The sequence below is a fragment of the Mus musculus genome, chromosome 11 (assembly GCF_000001635.26).
Source record: "Mus musculus strain C57BL/6J chromosome 11, GRCm38.p6 C57BL/6J".
NCBI lineage: Eukaryota > Metazoa > Chordata > Mammalia > Rodentia > Muridae > Mus > Mus musculus.
In genome coordinates, this window is record NC_000077.6 from 35500293 (window position 1) to 35523746 (window position 23454).

The 23454-nt window shown below is 45.7% G+C and overlaps 1 protein-coding gene across 1 annotated transcript in view; it reads left to right on the forward strand.

Moving 5' to 3' along the window:
• The window catches only part of Slit3 (slit guidance ligand 3), a 587052-nt gene that overhangs the window by 378837 nt on the left and 184761 nt on the right, over nt 1–23454 (forward strand). Inside the window, exon 5 of the mRNA NM_011412.3 lies at nt 7931–8002. Within this exon, the coding sequence (NP_035542.2) occupies nt 7931–8002 (72 nt within the window). The remainder of the gene's footprint in view (nt 1–7930; nt 8003–23454) is intronic.

The window sequence follows — 23454 nt, forward strand, 5'->3', positions numbered from 1 at the left end:
TTAACTTTTCTATAAGAAATTCTTACATATTTCAAGGTAAAATATAAGCAATGGGTGACTCTGTTTTCTGATCACTCCGTGCCAGTAACCCCTGACAAGCTTTGTCTTGTCAGTATCTCTGTCCAGTTCCCCCCTTCTGGAGTACATTGCAGCAAAACACAGCCACTAGATCCTGAATGACCTCAGTGTGTCTCACTCAAAGACCAAGGTGAGGTGAAGTGAACCATTCGAGATATCATTCTCATTCCTGACTTGAAAACACTTAACAAGATGTTTCTTGTCGCATCACCTACAAATTCTGACCGTCTGCCTGACAATGGCTGGCCTGGGCCCTGCTCCCTCTCAGCCATAGAGTCATCCTACCAGGACCTCTCACACCATCAGTCTGAGAGACAAAGCTGTCCTTCCTTCATGAGGCCAGACTGCATGCCTGAACATTGTGGGGATTCAGACTAGCATCTTTCTCTCAAGCTCTAAAAACTCAAATTAATTTTGGATCTTGAGCAAAAATAAAATCCATAAAGAAGTGTGTGCTTGGAGATGGGCTTTCTCCTTGTTGAAAATAAAAAAGCGTGCCCTTGCTTCTGGAGGTGTACCGGGCATATTTTATACTTGTCAATGTCAAGGCGCCTGTTTCTTTGTGACTACGTTAGTCAAGTGTGTAAGTTCCAGAAAGACCAGTCCTGTTTGCTTCTGTGTGTTCTAACACTTAATAGGGTGTAACACACAGTAGGTGTTCAATTCATCTTTTCTGAGGGAAACATAATGTAAACTGGTGTTCAATCCACTGATCTTAAATACCCAAATGATGAGGGAACTTTCCGACGAGTGTGTAAGGAAAGGCAGAATACAAGCAGCCTTGTTGGTACCTTGCCTTCACTTTTTAATAACAAGGTAGTAGGTTATGTGGGCTCCTCCAGTGAAAGCCAGAAACACAGCTGGAAGGCTGGGAAGCGATTGTGGGTCATCCCCCTCCCCCAACACACACACACACACACACACACACACACACACACACACACACACACACACACACACAGCTTCCCTGTGTCTCTGAAATAGGCTGCAGTTCTTCAGGAAATGATTCCGTTACACTGTTGCCATCCCCCTGCGACAAAGGCGACCACTGGCTAGACATACTCAAGCCAGAGGGAGCAAGGCTTCTTACTGAGGCATATGCTCGGTGCTCATTTGATTTTGACAGTGACCCAACTGCAAATATATAATCTTGCTTATTAAGATAAATTGCCTGCAGAAGAGATTTACCTATTAAGATAAATCTTCCCCGAAGTCCACACAGTAAAATCCCCAGGGAATAATTTTGCCTCCAAGTCTGTCCCTCCTGTCACATAGCATCAAGTAAGGAAAAACAATGTCTTCCCTCTGATTCTCGCAGCAGAGTGATGGGTCCCCAGAACACCGAACATTCGAAGTTGGGGGGCTGTGGGAGGGGATGCCGAGGGGTTAGTTTTATAGATAAGTAGTGTTGAGAATACAAGAATTGTAAGATTTGTGGCTGGTTTGTCAGAAATCTTTAAATCCCTAAACGAGTTTTGATTGATATGTTCATCGCACCAATGGGAAAATTCCCGCCTACTAAGGCAGAGAATGTGAAAGTAATTTTAACAGATATTCAGGCCAGAGAGAGTCAGAGTGGTAATCCAACACCCTGATCCCAAATTCAATAATAGGTCCAAATATAAATGCTTTTTATATCATGCTCAGCTTTAGTTTGGCTAATCAAGAGCTGATAGATTTTTTTTTTTAATACTGCTGTCTGTCTGAAAACACATCATTGAATAGTCTCATGTGCAAAGGGATTGAGGCATTGGACAAAGGCATTTAAACCTCATTGACTGCTTCCTGTGTGGGCTTTTAATTCCTGTTTGGGGAGTGATGTTTCAATCTGCTACCAACTTCCTGACTGAGAATTGTCTTTGAAGCTGTCTTGTCAGTGGGTCCAGCCGGCTAGGGTCTAGGTTGTCTCCTCTGGTACTGGCTTCTATTCCCAGCAGCTTTTGACTTAACTGATAAGTCTCATAGCTAGGAACTCTTCAGCAATTTGTCCTCGGTTGCTGGTATCATTCACCCTTACATAAAGGAGGGCAGGCAGTGCCTGGGAGTTTGAATTCTCTTGGGTGGTCCCTAATCAAGGATTGTCTGGAGCAGGGCTACAGAGGCCAGCCCACTTGCTTAAAACAACACACTTGCTTACTTTCTCACTCTCGGGTTCTTTCTCTCCCAGGTCCAAGACCTAAGGCTGAGACCTTAGTAAGTTTTCCTTCCTTTCCTTCTTCACGCCAACCCCACCTTACTGCTTGCTCTCTCCGATCTCAGAGTCCTAGAGGACAATGTTAACATGCTGTGTAACCTCCGAGTCCTGATTTCTCAGCCAATTCAACCTTTTCCTTTCTCTCTCTTTCTTTCCTTCCTTTTTCTTATACTGAAGAATAGATTTTTCATATAATATATTCTGATTGTGGTTTATCCTCCCTCTATTTCTCCCAGTTCCTCACCCCAAAGGTGATTGTGGGCCATCCCCCTCCCCCAACACACACACACACACATACAGAGTCCTGCTCCACAACCTTTCTGTCTCTCCTTAACAAAACATACAGAAGTCTAAGGAATACTAACAAAATAAATAAGATAAAACAAAATAAACAACTCAGAACAGGAAAAAACAAAAAAACAAACAAACAAGCAAACAGAAAAGTCAAAGAAAAAGCACAGGAGACACAGAGACACACACGTTTGCACACACAGGAATCCCATAAAAACACAAAACCAGAAGCCAATTTTTTTTAAAGTGCCCTGATTGATCCTTATGAGACAAATCCAAAGATGCTGTTGAGTTCGGCCATCTCCTGCATGCAGCCCACCCTAAAGAGTCTGTTTCCTCAGTGAGACTCCCTCAAAGCAAACTTTTTTATTGGCATGTGGTTATCAACTGGAGATAGCTTCTGGGTTAGAGGTGGGGCATGTGTCCACTTTCCTTTCAGCCCTAAGACTCCATGGTACAGACCCATGGAGGGCCGGTGCATGATGCTACCTTCTGAGTTTATGTGTACTGGCTGAGCTCTGTTTAGACAGCCTTGCTTCCATGGGTCCTCCATCCCCTCTGACTCAAACACTCTTTTCACCTCTTCTTCTGCAGAGTCCCGGCTGAGCCCTGATGGGAGGGATTTAACGGTCACATCCCATTTAGGGCTGAGTTATTCCAGCCTCTCTTACTTTCTGTGTGTTCTCTGTTTGTCTGTCTGTATTTGTTCCTATTTGCTGCAGGAGGAAATGTCTCTGATGTGTAGAGCGAAGCACTAATCAGCTTCCCTGGCCGGTCTCAACCTTTTCCTTGAACCAGTCTCTTTTGTTTCAACCATTAAGAAATGATCCAGAGTCAAATATGGAGAGCCCTGTGTAGATGCTAGACAAGAGCAGTGTTAGTTTCCCCCTCAGGTTTTATGGAGGGACTAGTGTGTTTTACGTACGCCATGCTCAGTTTTAAGTACGGGTACTGTGTGTAAGAACTGGGGACATTTTTTTTTTTTTTTAGCTACATAGGTCCAAACCTAAACAAGAGAGAAACTCAAGAAGTAAAAGCACACTTTGTAGAATGTTCTCTGCGCTCCAGGGGTACAAAGTGCTTTCTGTGTCTCCACGATTGTTCCCACTACTGGGGAAGCCAGTGAACCAGCCAGTAATCCCGTCTGAAAAGGCAGGCTTGAATGATCATGCAACGAAGACATTGTGCCACAAACTTCAGGAACAAGCATTCACAATGTTTCTGGAAGTTTCCACCCATGTTCTAAGTTTATAGTCATTTGGGTTTGAAACCTCGGAGCACGTCCCCCTACCCCCACCCCATCCCCATCCCCACACATAAACTGCCATTTAACAAGTTAGAATGGATGTACCCAAAACACATGTACCCACAGGAGCGTTTTCATTCTGCTGGGGTAGGGGTGGGAGCAAGGACTGTCACTCACTGTTGTCCTGAGAACAAAGAATGCCCGACACTGCAGGGAGAGGCCAGGAAGCATTTCAGAAGCCCCTCTGGAACTAGACAACCTTTCAATCCATTTATCAAAGTGTCCGAGGTCCCTGTTTCAAGGTAGATGAAACAATAATAAATTTGCCAAGAAAGTTAATCTGTGTCCAAAGCATTTTAGTAAATTAAAAAGGCGGGGGCGGGGGAGGGTGGCTGGATGTGGGCTATGTCCCTTCTTGCCAACTCCTATTTGACTTAGTGTCTCCTTAATAAGTCCTCTTTGGTCCTGTGTTTTGGGATGGAATAATCAGATGGTTAATCATTTTCCGGAAGCTGGAAAATGCACTTTAGCTAATGCACTTCTCCTTAGCTTTCAGAGACCTAATTATTTAAAAAGGCATTCTGATCCATAGCCCACTTCCCAACCAAGAATGCCTTCCCGACCCGCCATCTTTCTTCCTGGCACCCCCTCAAAAAAAAAAAAAAAAAAAAAAACATAGCACAACCTTTCTTTAACTTGTGGCTCCCTTCTGTTTAAGTTTTTGTTTTTTGTTTTTTGTTTTTTTTAAATGCCTTTCTGGTCATTTCTGAGTATATCTTTCTCTTGTGAAGGATTAGATCCTAAAATCCAAACAAGCAATTGACCAGAACTAGGCTCTTGGGCATCATGGATAGAATTTGTTATTTTTATTTAATTGTTAGCCAAAATGGTTGCTCTTGTCTGTCGAAAGGACCTAACAATGGCTCCATGCTCAGACATCACGCCGAGATAAACATACTATTAGGAAGCCTCACAAAGGCCCTGAGATAATTGTAAAGGGATGGTTGGGGGGGGGGGAGGACGGAGCAACCAGCCCTGACCCCTCCTCCACGCCCCATCAGTAACACCGTTAAATCTGTCAGTTTGTCAGCCCACTGGAGGTATTTATGAAATCAATATACAATCCCGTAGATGCATGGCTGCGGTATTGTTAGCTGGAGAAGAGAGGCTCAATGGAAAATAAAATTAATAAAATTTACAAGCAGATTGTCAAGGGGGGTGGATGGATAAATTCCCTACCATCTAGTGTTTTACTGAATTGGGATGGGTTGGGGGAGGGGCTGCAGTGACAACTAGCTGGGATAGAAAGCTGAGCCTTGTACTGGGTTCTTTAAAGTAGAAACAAGGCTGGGTACACTTACAGGAAGGATGTGGTAGCCCGAAAAACCAAAGAAGCTGTTTCACCCACACGTGGTTTTGCCTATAGGCTGCCTGTGAGACCCACGTCCCTTCACGAGACTGTCTCTTTCTGTCTAAGATCCATGAGCCTATCTTCATTTACCCACACTGTAAGGCACAACTTCTGTCTCACTACTATGTTTGCTACTGTGCATTCTCATTAAGTTTCAGTATGAATCCTGTTCAAAATGGGCTACTGCCCTTTCAGAAATAGATGCCACCTCCTTCCAGCTTCCAGCAGTGGTTAAAGCTGTCAGTTCTAAACCTTCTTCCTATTTGATTTCCCCTGATTTTTTTTTCCTCATTGACCATTTATCAGACGTGGCCATGTCCCATCTCCTTAGCAGCCAGAGATAACGGCAAAGGCTACGAAGGTACTGGACAGACGCTTGTGGTCTAGAGACCAGCTTCAACAGGAAAGACTGGGCCCATTGTGGCTGCAGGAGCCTCCAGTGCCTCCCAGATGCCTGGTGGAAATTGCATTAGTCGGATGACAGGACCTGGGCCCCCTCTGTGGAGACTGATGGAGAATAGCAGAGTAGCCTGGGTGACACTGCTTGACCTCTGCTGTCATCGTGGGCTTTTGTTCAGTGCCCTGACTCCAGGCTGGAGCCCTGCTCATTGAATCAGGCCTGGCTGGGGGAGCCTGCAGCAGAGCTCATTATGCACCAGAATTTACTTACGTCGTCGCTTGTAGACAGGGGAAGCTGGGTTTGAGATGGGGGAGCTCTCGGCTAGGAAGCCCCAGAAGTGTCTAGGACTCATGGGTGCTCCCTATCCCAATAGTAAGTCTTGGTTTGGAGCCTCAGCATAGCCTGAGGCTAGCCCAACTGTCCTGAGGTTGAACCAGCTGTTTAGAGCATGAGTTCACTTATCAGAGAGTGACAAATGAGAGAGAGAAAAAAAAAGGATGATGTCTGTCTGGTTCCCCCTCCTATTTTGCAAAGTAGACCCTGTAAACCACCAGCATTTCAATGGAACATGGCTGCTTGCCCTCTTCCTCCGTGTATGTTTGAAGTTCTCTGTAGCTTTAGAGGAGGTCCCCTCATCTATCTGTAGGAGAACTCAAGGATGGGTTTAATCAGTGACCAACAAGTTCTCTACTGTAGGGCCTTGTGCCAAAGGAATGCCTGGGAAGTACCCCAAGGATGTGGATAGGGAAATGTGTCCTGCTGTTTCTGTTTAAATAGAATTCTTCTTACATGTTGTGTGTGCACACACAGGTGTATGCATGTGCACACACATCCTGTGGCACATATGTGAAGGTCAGAGGACAACTTGTAGGAATCTGTTTACTTCTTCCACCATGTGGGTTCCAGAGATGAAATTAAATTCAGGTTGTCTGGTCTGGTCAGCAAGCTCCTTACCTGCTGGCCTACCCAGCCCATCCATTCCTGCTGCTTCCTTATCCAACAGAAGTTTAGCCACTAAACAATACTAACACCCACTAACAATTCACAGCCATACAAGGAACCATACAGCTAGATACGGTGCGGCCATTTAAAGTGTTGGCATTGCTGTGTTTGGTAAAGACATGGACGGATGTTCTCAATACAGCTTGTGAAAAAATGGTTTAGAGTAGGCCTTATGTTAAGAGGTTATGTCATTGAAATTCATATACACTGGGTAGAGTTGTTAGCAGTGGTTATGTCTATGGTTAGACATTCTCCCTTCATTATTTGAGGGGGTAAAATACCAGGTGTGTATATTTGTATATATGAGCATGTGTATATATACCCTTGTGATATCTGGCGAAAACAGAGAAGGCTGGCTATTGGGCAACCTCATCTTTACACCTGTATCCACTTCCCGCCATCCTTTTTGAAGATGTTCCTGCAGCATGTGGCTGTACAGAAATAGCCCTGTTGCTTGCTTGCAGCATTTGGCAGAGCTGCCTCATGTGCCTGGGGCCCTGGTGGGTCTTTATGGATTGATTCCTTATTGAGATCCAAGCAGGCTTGAGGTATGAATGAAAACAAATGCACGTGTTTGGTCTAGCAACAATAAAAAGGCAACAAGAGAACAAACCAAATCAAAAAGGTCTGCACGGTTCCTAGAGGAGGCAATCGGGACTCTAGAGGTTATTTAAATCCTTGGAGAAGATTTGGGTTGGGGGCCAGCCACACAGGGTACCCCTAATACCCACTTCGAAGGAGCCAGTGTGTTGACATCCCTCCAAGCAGAATGAAGGGTGGGACCCCCCGGGTTTGAATGGGGTGGGGTGTGTGGAAATGAATAAGAGGTCCTCTGTCCCTATCAGAAAACCCAGTGACCAGGCTCAGTTCCAACCCCAAATGCCATGAGCAGAGAGCTTGAGCGTCAAAGGCCTGCCCAAGAAATGGGAGGTTAGTTTAGGAGGGATGTCTTAAGAGGAGGGGAGTTAAGAATCTGGTCTGGGAGGTGCCAAAACTGAATGGGGTGCAGTGTGTGTAACAAATAATGTGTGAAGTCCTGGCTCCTAGCCTGGAGGTGTGAGACCACCCACAATGCCTGCCCTGAAGCAAGCTGCTCCCACCCCCACCCCCATCCCCACCCCAGCACCTGATAACCATTTCTGCAGAACAATGTGCAGGCTTGTAACAGCCAGGGGCCTGAGACTGAACAGCCCCCAAGCCCTTCTTCTGGTGGGCTTCACAGGCGCCTCCAAGGGTTTTGTTATCATAATGAGATGCGGAGAATCCGCTCTGGGTCTCTAACTGCTTTGCCTCTCTCTTCTTGTTTAGAGATCTGAGCGAAAACCAGATCCAGGGCATCCCGAGGAAGGCGTTCAGAGGCGTCACAGGCGTGAAGAACCTGTAAGTGCTGGGTTTCTCACTTTGGCACACACTGAACTCACTTGGGCTGTCTGGTCAGGATGGGAGTGAGAGACAGGAGGGCACTCCTGGTGGCTTGGAACATGGGGAGCTTCACAAAGCCCTGTTCTTCCTAGCTCAGGGCCTGGCCGCACCCAGACTGCATGGCTGTGGTGCCAGCTAGCTTCTCCAAGGGTCTTGTGTAGGGTGGGAGCGGTCATCTGGTACAGGTATTCTATGCAACTGAGAAAAATGAAAGGGAGGAAGAGAGGGAGGGGAGAGAGGAAGGGAAAAGAGAAAAGTCTCATTCATATTGTTTCATGAAGTCAAGCCCTAAAGACAGTGCTTGTGGTGTGACAATGATGACAGTGACAGTGATGGTGATGACCTCATTGTTATAATCGGGCTGGTCACCAGCCCCTTATGAAACAGCATTAGGACTCGTGGACACTTGCCCAAGTTCATTCCTACTGCACTTGGCTTTCATTTGTTTGCTCTTCACATTTTATTTTAAAACCATTATGGGTTGGCAGGGAATGTCAAGAAATAGGTAAAGTCCCTGTACCAGTTCCCCAGTAGGAACATTCTAAGTAACCCTAGTCCCATAGACCTGGGGCTGTTCAATAGACTTCAGTTTCCTTTGCGCACACTGGTTGCTAGAGCAAGTGGGAACGCTCTGCAGTTATAGCACGGGCACAGCCACACACTGTCAGCATAGTTCAGAGGCAGACGTGACCTAACTCTCCATATATGAACTGGCCTAATCACTGTAATTCTTTTCCTGAGAGAACTCCACCGTTCCAGGGCCTCGCCTTTAGAAGGTGCGTGTTTTCTGAATCTCTACCCACATAGCCATACCACAGTGTCAGAGCATGTTTTGGAGAAGGGCACAGAAATACCATCTGGTTTGGCTGAGCAAGCGGGTCTGCCCACCAGCCTCCCTCATTAGCTCAAATTCAACTGAAGCAGGCTTATATGAGACTAAAAGGAAAACAAACAAAAGAAAACAAAACAAACAAAAGAAAACAAAACAAAAATACACAACTGTCACTTCCCCCATAACAAATGAGGGGGAGGGGTTAGTTTACTGGTGTTGACTTCCAGATGCAGGCCATCTGCCTCTCCCACCTCCTACCCAAGGGGCTGGAGGCTAGTGCCTTGTGAAACCTTTGGTATTTAACAGGCAAAGCTCACAGAGGGCATAGGCATCTTTGAAAGGTGGGGGACTGAGATGTAGAGATGACATTGCAAGGCCTCTGGGACAAGGGTGAGCTGCCCGCTCCTTCTCTAGGAACAGGAATGGGTGGGGTGGCACAGGTGTAGCTGGTGTGAGCAAATGCCTCTGTAGACACGTGTAGGCTTTAAATAAGGCAGAGCTTTGGAGCTAGAGGCACCAGAAGGTAGCAGGGCACATGAGCAAAGCCCTGCTTCTCATCCAGGTATGGCACCTTTACAGCTTTCCAGTATTTTGTTCCTTGGATTCTAAAATCTTAGGACTGCCGAAAACTCAGACCAACTCATTGCCTTAATTAATATTCCAGAATATCAGGACAAGCAGAGGTCTGGAGAAAGACAATGACAAACCCAGTGTCTACCAGCTTCCTGATGACTGAGCCCCAAGTTAACATTGCTCCATATACGGAATGATCTGTGTGGTCCCAAGGTGGTTAATTTTGCATGGATGAGTTAACAGACACACTTTAGTCATGTATAAACTAGACTGTGTAATTGCCAACTGCATTTATTATTCTCGGGAAAGTCATTCAGTCCCACTAGTGGTTCCTAGTGGCAACTAGAGTTTGGGAGCATTACCTTCCCCGTGGAATATCTGCAGCCATGCAAAGGCCTCGGGAGGGGGGGGGGGGGGAGTATGTGAGAAAGCTTCAGAATTCCCAAGCCAGTCCAGTAAATGCTGTCAGGCCTGTCGCCTTGACAGACAGAGTGTATGCAAATACAGAAGAGCCAGCATCCTTTATCTGAAAGGCTTGGGACCAGAAGTGTTTGGAGTTTCAGGTTTTGTGGGTTCTAAAATGTTTATATAAGAGACATTGTAGAATCAGGATGCAAATCTAAACACAGAACTCATCTGTGTTTCATAAATACCCCACACCTACTGCCGGGAGGTCATTTCCATACAAGAGGTGGGGGCTTTTTGTTTTGGTTTGGTTTGGTTTTGGTTTTGGTTTTAATTTTGTGCATAAAACCATTGGCTGGTGTGGAATTTTCATTCGTGGTGTCCTGAGGAAACACAGGAAGGTTTGGATTAGGGATGGTCTTCCTGCTTATAAGACTAGGGACCTAGACATCGGATTTTCCTCCTCCCTGAGGTCCTGGGAAGAAGAGAGAGGAACAGACTCATCCCCTAAAGGAAGAGTTTTTAAAAAGAAAGAAAAGAAAACTAGGGAGGACGGAGGACGTTTCTCTCAGTTCAGTTAGCACTGTACTCAGGAGGTAGAAACTGTAAGGGCCCAGAGACTTAATTCCTGTTCTCATGGCTTATCATGTGACCAGGGACAAGGGACACGTACACTGAAGAGGATGTTACTGGTAACATGTAAACTTGAACCTGAGATGTGTGGAGTTGGGGCCTGTCAGAGGAGGAGGGAAATTGCTTTAGGCAAGGCAGCCTAGAGGTTAGGAGAGTGGCTTGGCTGTCTGGTAGAATTATGTATGAATTCCATCTGTTTTGGTACTGGGTCTGTGACCTTTGGTAAATGCCTTGACACTTCTGAGCGTCCGTTTCTAACACTGTAACAGGAGGCTAATAATTGGTCTTACCTCCTAGGGGTTTTGTGAAGCTTAATAAAATAATGCATAAGAATAACTGTGAGGTGCCTGACACATGCTGGAATTTCCAATACTCTACCTGCTGTTGCTGCTGCATTCCTTTGTGGTTGTCTTGGTGGTACAGGCTGCATTTGTCTGGGCCTAAGCAATGCTTAGAATTCACAGAGTAAACAAGGCAGGCAGGGCAAACAAAGTGTAAGGACAAAACTTCATAGGAAGATGTGTCCAGGGCAGATACAGAGACATCTCATGAGGCTTTTATCCTAGAAGAATACGGTCAAGAAACTACAGAAGAAGTGAAGGCTGGGGTGGGGCTAAGAGATGAAGTTCTCGATGGCCCAAGGACATAAGGGCTGGAGCTTGGGAGAGAAGTAAAGAGATGAAGAACCTAAAGGAGGAGCCAGTAGGGACCACCCCAACATTACGTAGTATTTGGTGAGTCCTTAGAATGTGGGGAAAGAAATGTCACCGGTTGAGGATGTCCAGGCTCAGACAACACAGGGATGGCTAATTCCCATAGTCGTCCATGCATTCATCAAGATAAAATTTGAGCTCCTGATGAATGCTATTTGGGACGCAAGCAGCAGAGAGTCAGAGTCCTGTGTGTGTGTGTGTGTGTGTGTGTGTGTGTGTACCTGTGAGCTCTGCCTTGCCAGGGCTTCTGTTTCATAGAGATGGAAAACTCAGGCAGAGCCAGGCTTGGAGGATGTGGTTTGTCTTTGGGTGTGCTGAGATGCCCTGTCTTCCGTGGACAGTGTGAACAGAATGTCATCTGTGTACTGGAAAAGGAACAAATCTGACACCCTGTCTTGTTCTTTCTGATTGAGGGCATTTAGCAAAGCCACACTACGTCTCTGGACTTTCTTGATTTGAATGAGGGAGGCAGTGCAAAGGTTCCTGTAATCCCGAGAGAAAACCACCATGTGGGTAATGGAAGAGGCGGGGCTGGAGCTAACAGCAACTTCACAGAGGGCTGGCATCTGGGGCTGAGGGTGCACCTCGGTGATCGATCACGTGATTAGCATGTGCAAGGCCTGGGTTCTGTTCCCATCATTCTCAAAGAGAGGAAGTAGTGGGAGGGGGCATGGACTATGGACTATAAGAGGTACTTTTTGGAAATGAAGGTTTCAGAAGACCCATTGAAGAAGCTCTCCTGCTAGAACTCCATCACCCACGTGGAGCCATGTTTCAGAGTCACTGAGGAACAAACCCCAGACCATTTCCACCACACTATGTGGCTTAGAAATACACTGCTGTTGATCTAACCTTGTGTAAAATATGACCCAAAGATGAGCTATTGGGATGCAGTATAAGCTTCAAACCAAACGGTGCGTGAGATGCCAGTGGGTTGGACCTGTCCACAGTGCTCTATGCTGCATTAGGAAGAGAAAAAGCAAAGGCTGGCTGGGATGTTTGAATGGAAGCTCTGTAACGTTAGAATGAATTCTCTTCACTTACCCTGCTGTACTTTTCAAAAAGGAAAAAAAAAAAAAAAACCTTGCGATCCTCCCATTTTCCAGATGACAAAATGAACTTCCCATCAGTGTGTGTGATTGAGTAGCAGTTGGCAGACAAAATTAGAGTAAGACTTTCCATCCAGACCACAGTTAGTATTCTGGCTAGCTATCCTTGAATTCTAGACAGATAAGTAGTTCTCTTCTTCCCCTGCAGCCATCCCAGAAACAGGAAGAATACAGAGTAAACAAATACCCTACTCCAGAGTGCCCCTCCACCCCCACAAGAAGGAAACCACGTGACCTTCATCAGTTCCAAAACAAAGGCAGCAGTGTCTGAAGACCACCGAACTAGGGAGGCTCTGGCATGCCACTCTCTCTCTGAGGGACTTGGTCCTGTGCCCCTCCCCAGGCAGCCGAGGGAAGCCCCTAATTACTTCCTGGTTTCTAGGGAAGACAGTCATTAGTTGGGGACTCCATTCCAAGCAGCTACAGCAAGCTGAACGCAGAGAATGAGTCCCACTCTCTGCAACCTGTCTGGAAGGAACAAGGTGCTAAGTCGAAAAGAAACCAGACAATTGCTCAAACAAACTGATCTGGAGGAAAGCCCACGGAGAAGCGCACCTGTGTGCAGTCATTCATTGGGCCAGTATTAAGTGCCTGCTGTCTGTAGGTACTGTGCTAGGTACTTAAATAAAGGTGCAGCAAGAAAGCAAGAGAACTTGGAAAGAAGCAGAGCTAAGGTTAAGAGGAAAGAAGCAGAGCTAGAGAAAACAAGCCACTATCCAGTAGTAGATGAGAAGATCCAACCCCACCCCACCCCAGCACAAATTGTTTTAAAAAGAAATGTCCCCTGGCCCTGTCTTTCTCAGCAGTCATGTTTTCCTCTGTTTTTCAGTTTCTATTTGCGAGGACTCTGTAGGACACGCATTCCAGAAGGGAAAATCAATAGCCGCTGTCTCTGCCAGCTAGCAGAATTTGGAATTGACGGTTTGAAAACAAAGCCTGCCAGGCAGTCTTTGTGTTCTCTAGTTAGGCGGTGCGGTAGCACTGCCTCCACCAGAGATTAATGAGAGCTGTCTCCAACCCATGAGAGGGTGAGGGAGGAGCAGGGAGGGACACTACCCCCAATTCTTTGGTGCCATCTGTGTTGGCAGATCATTCTGTCACCCTACCTGGATTGGCAGCTGGACTCCTGGTCACCCCCAAATCAAGGCTCTGTGTGACCCGTGTCCCTCAGCTCAGCTCACACATATGTGTGTGTGCGCGTGCATGTACACACACATACACACACACACACACACACACACATGCACGCACATGTGCACACACATGGTCCATTGTCATCCTGTGGGCACCACAAGCCCTTCTTGTCTCAGGACCTTTGCTCTTGACTGCTCCAATTGCACAGGACGCAGTGCTCTGGGACTGTTATACTTCCACTCCTGATCCTTCAGGCTCAGCTCAGAGCTGCCTTCCCAGATCTGCCTAAGGCAGCCCCCCTCTGCCCTCCACATTTACCCCATTGTCCAGTTATGTTTCTTCAGAGCACTTCTCAGCCCCTGAAATGATGCGGCTCGTTTGTCAACCCGTTCCTGCGTGACTTACAGAAATAACTTGCATATGTATTCACTTTCTGCCATGTCCATCACCAAGAGGTTCACAGTGCTCAGGTGGTTCATGGCAGAAAGACACAGATACATCCTTATACTTATACTGATGGTGGATATTACCTACCAGAGTACATGCACAAGTGTTCCAATGTTTCATACAAAAATAGTGTTACAAACAACCTTCCTTATACTTAAACAACCATCCTTATACTTAAAGGGTTCACAGTTCAACAGGAGGATGGACTGATGCGCTAGCATGTGTAGGACATAGGTCAAGGGCTCTGTCAAAATTAGCTCCAGTTGTCAACTTGACACATCTGTGAAAAGGGAGACCTCACGTGAAGAATTGCCTCCCTTGGATTGGCCTATAGGTGCATCTGTGGAGCATTCTCTTGTATAGGAGGGCCTGGCCCACTATGGGCGGTGTTATCCCTAGGCAAGTGAACCTCAGCTATATAAAAGATGGCTGAATGTTAGCCTGGAAACATGGCAGGAAGCAGCTTCCCTCCAAGGCTCCTGCCTCTGTTCATTCCTTAGTTCTTGCCTTGGTTTCCTTCAAAGACATATTCTGTAAGCCAAATAAACCTTCTCCTCCTCAAGGTAGTTTTGGTCAAATTCTTTATCACAGCAACACAAAGAAAACTATGACAGGTTTCGTTGGGCAGAAGGGCAAGAATGTGGAGAGACTTGGGAAATCAGAGTGATTCTGTCTTCACTGAGGAAGTGGCCTATGTTAGGTTTTGAAGGGTGAGTAGGAGTTCACTCAAGACAAGAATATTCCCAACAATGTGTGAAAGATCTCCAAGAAGACAACAGTGTGTGGAAGAGTCAATGCTAGTATGCCTGGAGCACACACAGCAAGAAAGAAGAGAAAGCTTAGAGAGCAAGACACTGCAGGAAGGGACTAGAACACCAGCCACCAACGTGATGATACTGAAAAATGGGGGCTACAGCCTTAATGCAAAGGACAGATTTTTGCAGAAGAGAATAAAGCTAGAGTGACCAGTATGGATATTTAGAGAGTGGTTGAGAAGTCATGGGGGCTGACGGGAAGAGCAGACATGAGGGTGGCCAGGGTTGACTTCAGTGCTTGTCACCAGCTTATCAAGTGGATGCAGAGGTGGGCCCTGTGCAAGTCGCCTCCAGGGACGATGACACGTGGGAGCAGTGCCTATCCCTACTGAGGAGGGGGGTGTCTGAAGAGGGAGTTGAGATTTCCTGTGAAGCACAAGGCAGTGCTTCCCAAAGATCCAATGCTGAGTCTTCCAGTTTTTCCTATTGTGTGTTCCTGACTGAGTGCAGGCTTCAGATCTTCTGCTGCAGGAGCCTGCCTGCCTGCCTGCCTGCCTTTCCCTCCTCCCTCCCTCCCTCTCTCCCTCCTTTCATTTCTCCCTCTCCTCCTCTCTCTCTTCCTCCCTCCTTCTTTCCTTCCTTTTCAAAAAGACCTTTTTGTTTTTCCTTCCTTCTGACTCTCCCTCCTTCCCTCTATCATTTCTTCCATCTGTCTATCTGTCCTTTTGTCCTTCCTTTCTGCCCACCTTCCTTCCTTCTGTCTGTTCCCCCTTCCCTCTGTCTGTCCTTTCCTTCTTCCTTCATCCCTCCCATCTCTCCTTTATTTCATCTCTCCCTCCCTCTGTCCTTCCCTCCCTCCATCCTTCCTTCTATCAGCCTTCCTTTCCCCTTGCTTCTCCCTTCCCATCTTCCATTTCCTGTCCCCCTGTCATAGTCATCACTCTGTCCTTACTCTTGCCAGGCTCAAAGTCACTCCTAGAAATGAAACAAGGTTCCATCCCTGCACTGAGGAGAGGGAGACCGCTGCACAAGGAGCAGGTTAACATACTAGCAGCCCCCTGTAGCACCCGCCATGCTTGTCCTGTGACTAGCAGTGTGAGTTCCTTAAGCACTGGCCGGGGAAAATATTGAAGAGGTAGGTAAAGTAGACTGTATTGGTTGCAAAGAGTATGGTCTGGCATTTTCCACAGGAGAGGACCCGTAACTCTGCCTGGAAGGTGCACAAAACCCACAGTCACAGCTTTAAGCATTTTATTGGCATTCTCTGCTGGCCTTGTTTTTCTTCTAACACCCCACTCTGAGTAATGATTAGGTACACAACTGTCCTTCTAAAGTGGCCAGCATGGTAGATAAAGGGGGAGATCAAGTCTGGCTTTTAAAAAGTGGCTCTCTGCTTGCCACATAGTAGGTGCACAATAAACAGTGACTACCGGGTGAATGGATGAGCAGAGCCTCTGACGTATAGAGAGCAACCCTTACTGGCAGAGTCTGATTATGCCTTAGAAGCAAAGAACGAAATCGAGGCTTCCAGAATAAGCCCAGAGAAGCTTTTGTGGTTTTCAGGATAATGGAGACCATTATTCTTGATCCAGCGTTAAAATTTGTTATCCAGGACAATTTTTTGTGGGCCAATTTAAAAAAAGAAAAAAAGCTTGTCACAGATATTTTACCCCCTTAAGCACAAAGCCCCCAGGAAGCAGGCATTCTAAACGAAGATCCAGGACGGACCCACAGGAATCTTGCCAAGGAAGCCCAAGGCCTGCAGGCCCCTGAGACTTGGACTCAGGGATCGTAGAAGAATTTTGCTGTTGGACAGAGCCCATGCCTGGAGATTTTTAGAATGAATGAGAGATGAAAGGTCTTAGGAAGAGGTGTGTATTACTGTGGACCTCACACTTCGTCTGGTACCCATCGATGCTTTAATCTTGTTGGTGTCCATTGAGTGTACTGATAAAAATGAGTTTTAGAACAGACAAAAAAAATTGGAAAAAAAATTTTCCAATTCTAGATTTTCTGTTTCCTCCGTGTACTTTGCCCAAGTTTATGAGCCAGCATGAGTTTTAGTCTTCTACTGTGGGAAAACATGTTCAAAGGACCAGCAAAGAGTCAAACCAGGAAGCAGTGCACCTTGCCTTTGTATAATTCTCTGTGGTCCACACAAAGTCTTTGTATCATCTTGTCTAGTTGTTGGCACAGGCTGATAAATGAAAACTTTGTTTTCCTTTAGACAGAGATGGAAGTGGGCCCTGAGATTCAGGAGCTGTGTCCAGGCAAGAGAGCTGGTCCTAGCAAGACTAGAAAAGGCTCCCTGGATGGGTGTGGGCACAGTTAGTGAAGGACTGAGAAAAGCTCTCGGTCTTGTGGGATGAATGGAGTAAGTCCTAAAGGAAACAATGGATCCTGAGGTAGGCTGTTACATCCACCAATGTCAAGGATTTCTGATCAACACCAACATAGTTCCATAGTATCTTAATTAATAGACACTATTAATTGATTTTATTAATTAACTAATTGACTATTAATTAACAGACTATTGGATAGCTGTTTTATTAATTAATTAATTAATTAATTAATTAATTAACTGAATATGTAATTATTGAGAGCACCCTTAAGTCTAGGTAAAGATTAAGCAGAATATATGAAGGATTTCCCAATCCTTGAAACGCTCCCAGGCTCACGGTTGCAGGCTTGGTTACTAAGATCACTGGTTTAGAGTGAGGTTCAGCTGATGTATATTCTGGTGGTGTGGACAAATGTGTAACCATGGTATCAAGCAAGAGTGCATTCGATGTTCTGAAATCTCTCCATTCCTCCCATTTGTCCCGTTTTCCCTTTCAGAACCCTAAAATAGATGCTTTCAAAATACCCACAAATCCCTTCACGTTTCCACAGCACTTCACAGTAATACACACACACACACACACACACACACACACATACACACACACACACACACACACACACACACACATACACACACACACACACACACACACACACATACACACACACACACACACACACACATACACACACACACACACATACACACACACACACACACATACACACACACACACACACACACATACACACACACACACACACATACACACACACACACACACACACACACACATACACACACACACACACACACACACACACACACACACACTGTTTTTCAGATGGTTAAAACAAGAATCTTAGGAACTGGGAGGTTCATTCAGGAGTAGAGCAAGTTCTTGGTATAGTTAGAGCCTGAGTTAAGTCACAAGCATTAAAGTCTGTCTCTCAGTGGTGACTTGGGATCTACAGAATCTGCCAGGGCAGGGACAACATTCTCTGTTTCCACTGAGATGGGCAGATGACAGGTGAGAGCCACACTTGCATTCAACCCCTGGCTCTTTCTCCCTTGTGGTCCTAAGTATATTATACACTTCTTCCTTTGCATGGTAACTGAAAATAATTTACACTCCTGTGCTCTTAGGAAGAATAATCAGTTTTTCTGCCTTTATCTCATTCCCAGAGAATTAATTGGTCTGAAATTATCACATCTAATGACTGAATAGTTCCTTTCCCAATGAATCCATACCATAGAAGGGCACAGCTACAGAGCCCTGGCCCCACGACCATCCTACCTTTTAAAATCAATCTCCTGTCATACCTTTTAAAATCAATCTCATCACAGCCCCTTTCATTTCTTTCAGGTCACATGTCCATCCAGACCTAGGGCTGTGTTCCCATCTACCCAGTCCTTCTCCATTCACTACAAAGTCACAGAAAGTACTAAGTAAGAGCCTGGAGTACCAAATTTAGTGGCAATCTGTGGCAGATTAAATAATATGTGAACACTCACACACACACACACACACACACACATGCAAACACTCAGACATACACACACACACACACACACAGACACACACAGGCACACATACACAGACACACAGACATATACATATGCACAAACATACACAAGCACATATCCTGATCTCTGGGTAAATGAAACTTTGAAGATGTGATTACATTAAGGGTCTCACTCGAGACCCTTATTATCCTCGATTGTTGATGTGGACTCAGAGTAACAAGAAGGATTTTTAGATGAGAAAAGGCATGTCCCAGAAGACAGAGAAAGCCAAATTCTGAGGATGGGGACAGCCTGGATCTTAGAAAGCCCCTCTCTGCAAGGACTGTCCTCAAGACTTCAGAAGGAACATGGTCCTGCCCACCCTTTGATGCTAGCCCAGTGAACGTCAAATAGGAATTCTGGCCTCCTGGACTCTGAGAAAGTCTTGCTGTTTAAAGGTGCTGCTATAATGCTCTCCTTATCCAGTTGTGGATCCTCTTGCCTCAGTTCAACACTTCAGCAAGTGTTCAGCCCTAAGTGAAGGTGGTGGGTGTGTTCATTTCCATCCACAGCGAGTATTTGCATTTGTTAACAGTCTCTCAGGCACAGGTGTCCAAACCTCAATTCTTTTTAATTGCCATGATAAGTCCTTCCGCCAAGTCCTTTCTTATCTGTTAAATGGTTGGGATATGGCCAACAATTACAAGCTTGGTTTTAATGCTATAAAAATCCACATGTCATTTTTCAATGATGGTAAGATTTAAATTGCCTTGACTAGACACTAGATTTTTGTTGAACAAAGAGTGTGGGGCTGGGGTATACTTGAGATACCATAAGTAATCAGGTCTGTGCAGATGGCTAAGTCTGATGGCTCTTTGAAATCATCTCCCATTAGGGGAAAGATAGGTTTAGTCACCAAGATAAACCTAGCTGCAAAGTCAAGAAGCACGAGTTGCCAGGCAGCCAGAAGCAGAATTTTCCAGGTCTTTGGTCACCTTGCTGGGCTTGTTGTCTTTCAACTCCAGGGTTGAGGAAGAAAGAAAAGACAGATTAGATTCAAAAAGAGCAGGTGATGTTTCTAGAAAAGGGGCTTCAGCCATCTTGGGCATCGGTTGGAAATCTGAAACATGGCTAACTGCAACCCTGTCTCCTGGCCCACCTCTCTTCCAGCATTAGCCCTGGATAAACTGCATTGCATCATAGTTGGACCTAGAGAGTCCTTCACAGATTCATCGAAGAGCATTTGGTCAGCTGGGGATCCAACTGTTCTTACTGAGTTAATGAAGGGGCTGTCTGTGCAGCACCCTGTACTACAGCTTTTAGGTCCTGTGATCTGGGTGCAGACCTTACTCAGTGTGCACATGGCCTTCCCCTCCCTCCCCAGAAGCTGGTGTGTCATAGCAGACCTATAACTAAGACTGACATGTCCATACACAGGGCATTGCCATGCCAGAGGGGAGAACTCTGGGTCTGGAGCAAGTGTTCAGCCCTAAGTGAATGTGGTTGCTGTGTTCATTTCCATCCACAGCGCGTACTTGCAATTGTTAAGTCTCTCTGAAGCCAGTCCTCAGGCACAGGTGCCCAAACCTCAATTCCTTTTCATTGCAAATGATGAGCCGTTCTGCCAAGGGAGCATCCTTGCCAAACCATCAAGTGCCAGTGGCTAAGATTTGGTGTACGCGGCGTACAGATGGGTCAGCAATACATCTAAGATACTCCATAGCATTTTGTTATGGGAGCTGCAATCTTTCTGTGCTCATAGAAAGGATATTTTGGAAGGCTTGGGGTTAAAGTATTTTTGGTTCCTATGAAAACTTATAACTTAACCCCAAATATTCACATCTCTGCCTGCCCTCTGCACAGAATCAACAAAGACAGTGTAATTCTACGGTCCTCTTGGTCAGTCATGAGTTCTTATAGAGCTCGGCTGATTTATCAACTTCCACCCATTTAATCTTAGTGACAGTTTCGTGATCATTACCAGCTGACGAGTGATAAACCTATAAGGCACAGAAAAGAAAGTGATGTGCCCAGAGTCACTTAGCTTAAAAGTAGCAGAGCTGGGATTTGAACGCAAATCTTAAATGTAGACTCTGTATCTATACTTCATTGACTAATGAACTCAAGGAACTCGGAAAGTGTGGAACAAATCCCACTTCTAGCAAACTGTATTTCTTTCTTGTGACTTTCAAAAATGAGTTACGGCCAGGCATATAGCTCGGAGGTAGAGCAATGTCTTGGCACCCATAAGGCCCTGAGGTTGACACATGTATACACACACACACACACACACACACACACACACACACAAATGACTTTTCTTTAAGAACACAGATGTCTTATTGCTTTGGAAAATCAAATGTGTTAAACTGGATCTGAGTGGCAAGTTCTTTCTTAGGTCCTACATGTCCTACAAACTTCTAGACAGACCTGTTCACAGAGACACACTTAAAGGAGGAAGCATTTCCAGCCCAGCTTCCTCCTCTCTTCACGCTCATCTCCTCAAAGAGATAAAGCTCATTAGCCCTTGCCCAAGCCACAGATTTCACTGTAATCGAATGAGGTGACAAATGGGAGGAACTTAGGCCAGGCTGAGGCTCCAAGAGTCGCAGAATGAGTGTGGATGCTCTACCCCCGCTCCCAAGTCATCTCCTTCCCCTGACTCAAAGCGCATCACCCCACAGGTGAGCAGTCGACCTCCGGGCTTGGGCTTTTCCTCTGAAGTGAGGTGTCAAAGTGAAACCCTTCAGTGAAGGATTTTAAACTCCAATACTGCAAGCTGACACATGTCATCTAGCTACAGCTTGAGTGCTGTCTGAAAAGTAACTGTGGCTGACTGGAGATGTGGGCTCTGTGTGACCCGTTCAGCAATTTAGTAACAGCAGACATATTCGGGCCTAGTGTTTAACAGTTTGCGTTGCTTGAAAGAAGTAAAACAATTTACTTTCTGGTTTTGGATAGTGGCACCTAATGCAAACACCTTTTACATTATTTGTTTATTTTTGTGATGCTGGGGATTAAACAGGGCTTTGTGCATGCTAGACAAAGAGTGTATTAACCAAGCCATCCCTAAACACAAAATCTTTTATAATACTGAATGTGAGTACAGGGGTTCAATTTAAAAGACTTTATATTTCATCTTCAGCACAAGAGGAAGGGAGGGAAGGGAGGAGGGAGGGAGAGAGGAAAGGAAGAAGGGAGGGTAGGAGAGAGAGAGAGAGAGAGAGAGAGAGAGAGAGAGAGAGAGAGAGAGACTGAGATGAGACTGAGACTGAATACTGTGTGTCTACACCATGTAAGCTAAATCAAGTCAGATTCAGCCACAGCTCTGACTAAGACTCACCTTCTACTTTGGGAGCCAACTTTCTGCAGATGGAGGAGGTAACTAGAGATGTTTAGCCGTCTGCTCTACAGTCAGCCCCAGGTGTTGTCAATAATCTGATCCTTGCTAATTTATTGGCAAATCAGGACGCCATATACTATAAATCAATTAAAATACACATGTATCCAAAGGCCCCGAAAGATTTACACTGGAGACGGCAGCCGGGGTGACTGGGAAAGGCTGGTTTAGAAGCGAATGCTCCTGAGACATATCCGTATGGACTGTTGATTGTTCTCAGCACACGTGACTTTTGGATTTGAACTTTTATGGTGTCAGGATCTGGACGTGTCCCACTGATGAAGTAAGGGATTTTGTCCTGCTTCTTTCTGAGTCACACAGCAGCGGTCATTGTCACTGAAGCATCCCAGACTCTTTAAATCCCAAAGGAACAAAACACATTCTTCGTCTCCATTCATTATTCATTTCTAGAAGTTGTTGCTTCGAGTGAACTCACTTGATTGACTGCCCTTGTCTCCTGCATCACCTCAACCTCTCATCCCATCACCAACTGCCTCTTCTCTGCAAACAGTGGAGAGTTGAGAACTCAGAAGTCCTGCACTCCTTCCTTTATCCCTGGCCTGCTCTAAAATTGCTCTCTATTATTTGTTTGTTTGTTTGTTTTGGAAATAGGTATCAGTTAGCTCAGGCTGACCTCAACCTCGTTTTGTAAGTGACGTAGCCTTCAGCTCCTGATTCCCCAGCCTCCAGTCCCCAAGTGCTGGGATTGCAACCCTGGGTCCCGTGTAGAATTCTTGGAATGTGTGCTGAAACCCAGAATCATCTGTATCCTGTTAGAAATGCATTTCCTGAGGTCTGTGAATAGATGGATGAGTGACAGTTCTGATCAAGGACCAGGAGGCTGCACTTTGACCTGACTTAGAAGCAGATGCTCATGAGACTCATTCATATGGACTATTATTGATAATCGTTCTCAGCACAAGTGACTTTGGACTTGAATTTTCTCTACCAGGAACTGGGTTGGTGGCCACAGGCTATGGACCTGTTCTCTTGCTGACTGTACCGTCTCTGAGGCTGGAACGGAGAGGAAGCTGAGGTCAGGAACCGTCCTCCCCTCTGATCTTGGGCGGGCGTTTTGATATCCTGCTGCTTGCTTTTTCATGAGTACTCAAGGCTGCAGCCGAATCAATGGCTGGGCAGTGGTCAGGCTGTGACACAGCATTTCAAATGAAGGTTCTTGTTCTTTGACAAAGCATTGTAACAACCCAGTGGAACATGATTCCTCCTCTCTCTTGAAGATGGGGAAATTTAGTCTCAGCAAGATTGGATGATCATGCAGTATAGTGGAAATACAACCCACAGTGATGTTTCTCAAATTCTTAATGATTCTTAAAACACTGGTGGAAATCAACCCAGAATTAAAACAAGAACAAAGCAACCTGGATGGTAGCTAGAGGACCATACACACACACATACACACACACACATATATACACACACACATACACATACCACACACACTGCACCACGCCACGCACTCACACTTACACACACATGCACAAGCACACACACCACATACACACACCACACACATACATACACACACTCATACTTACACA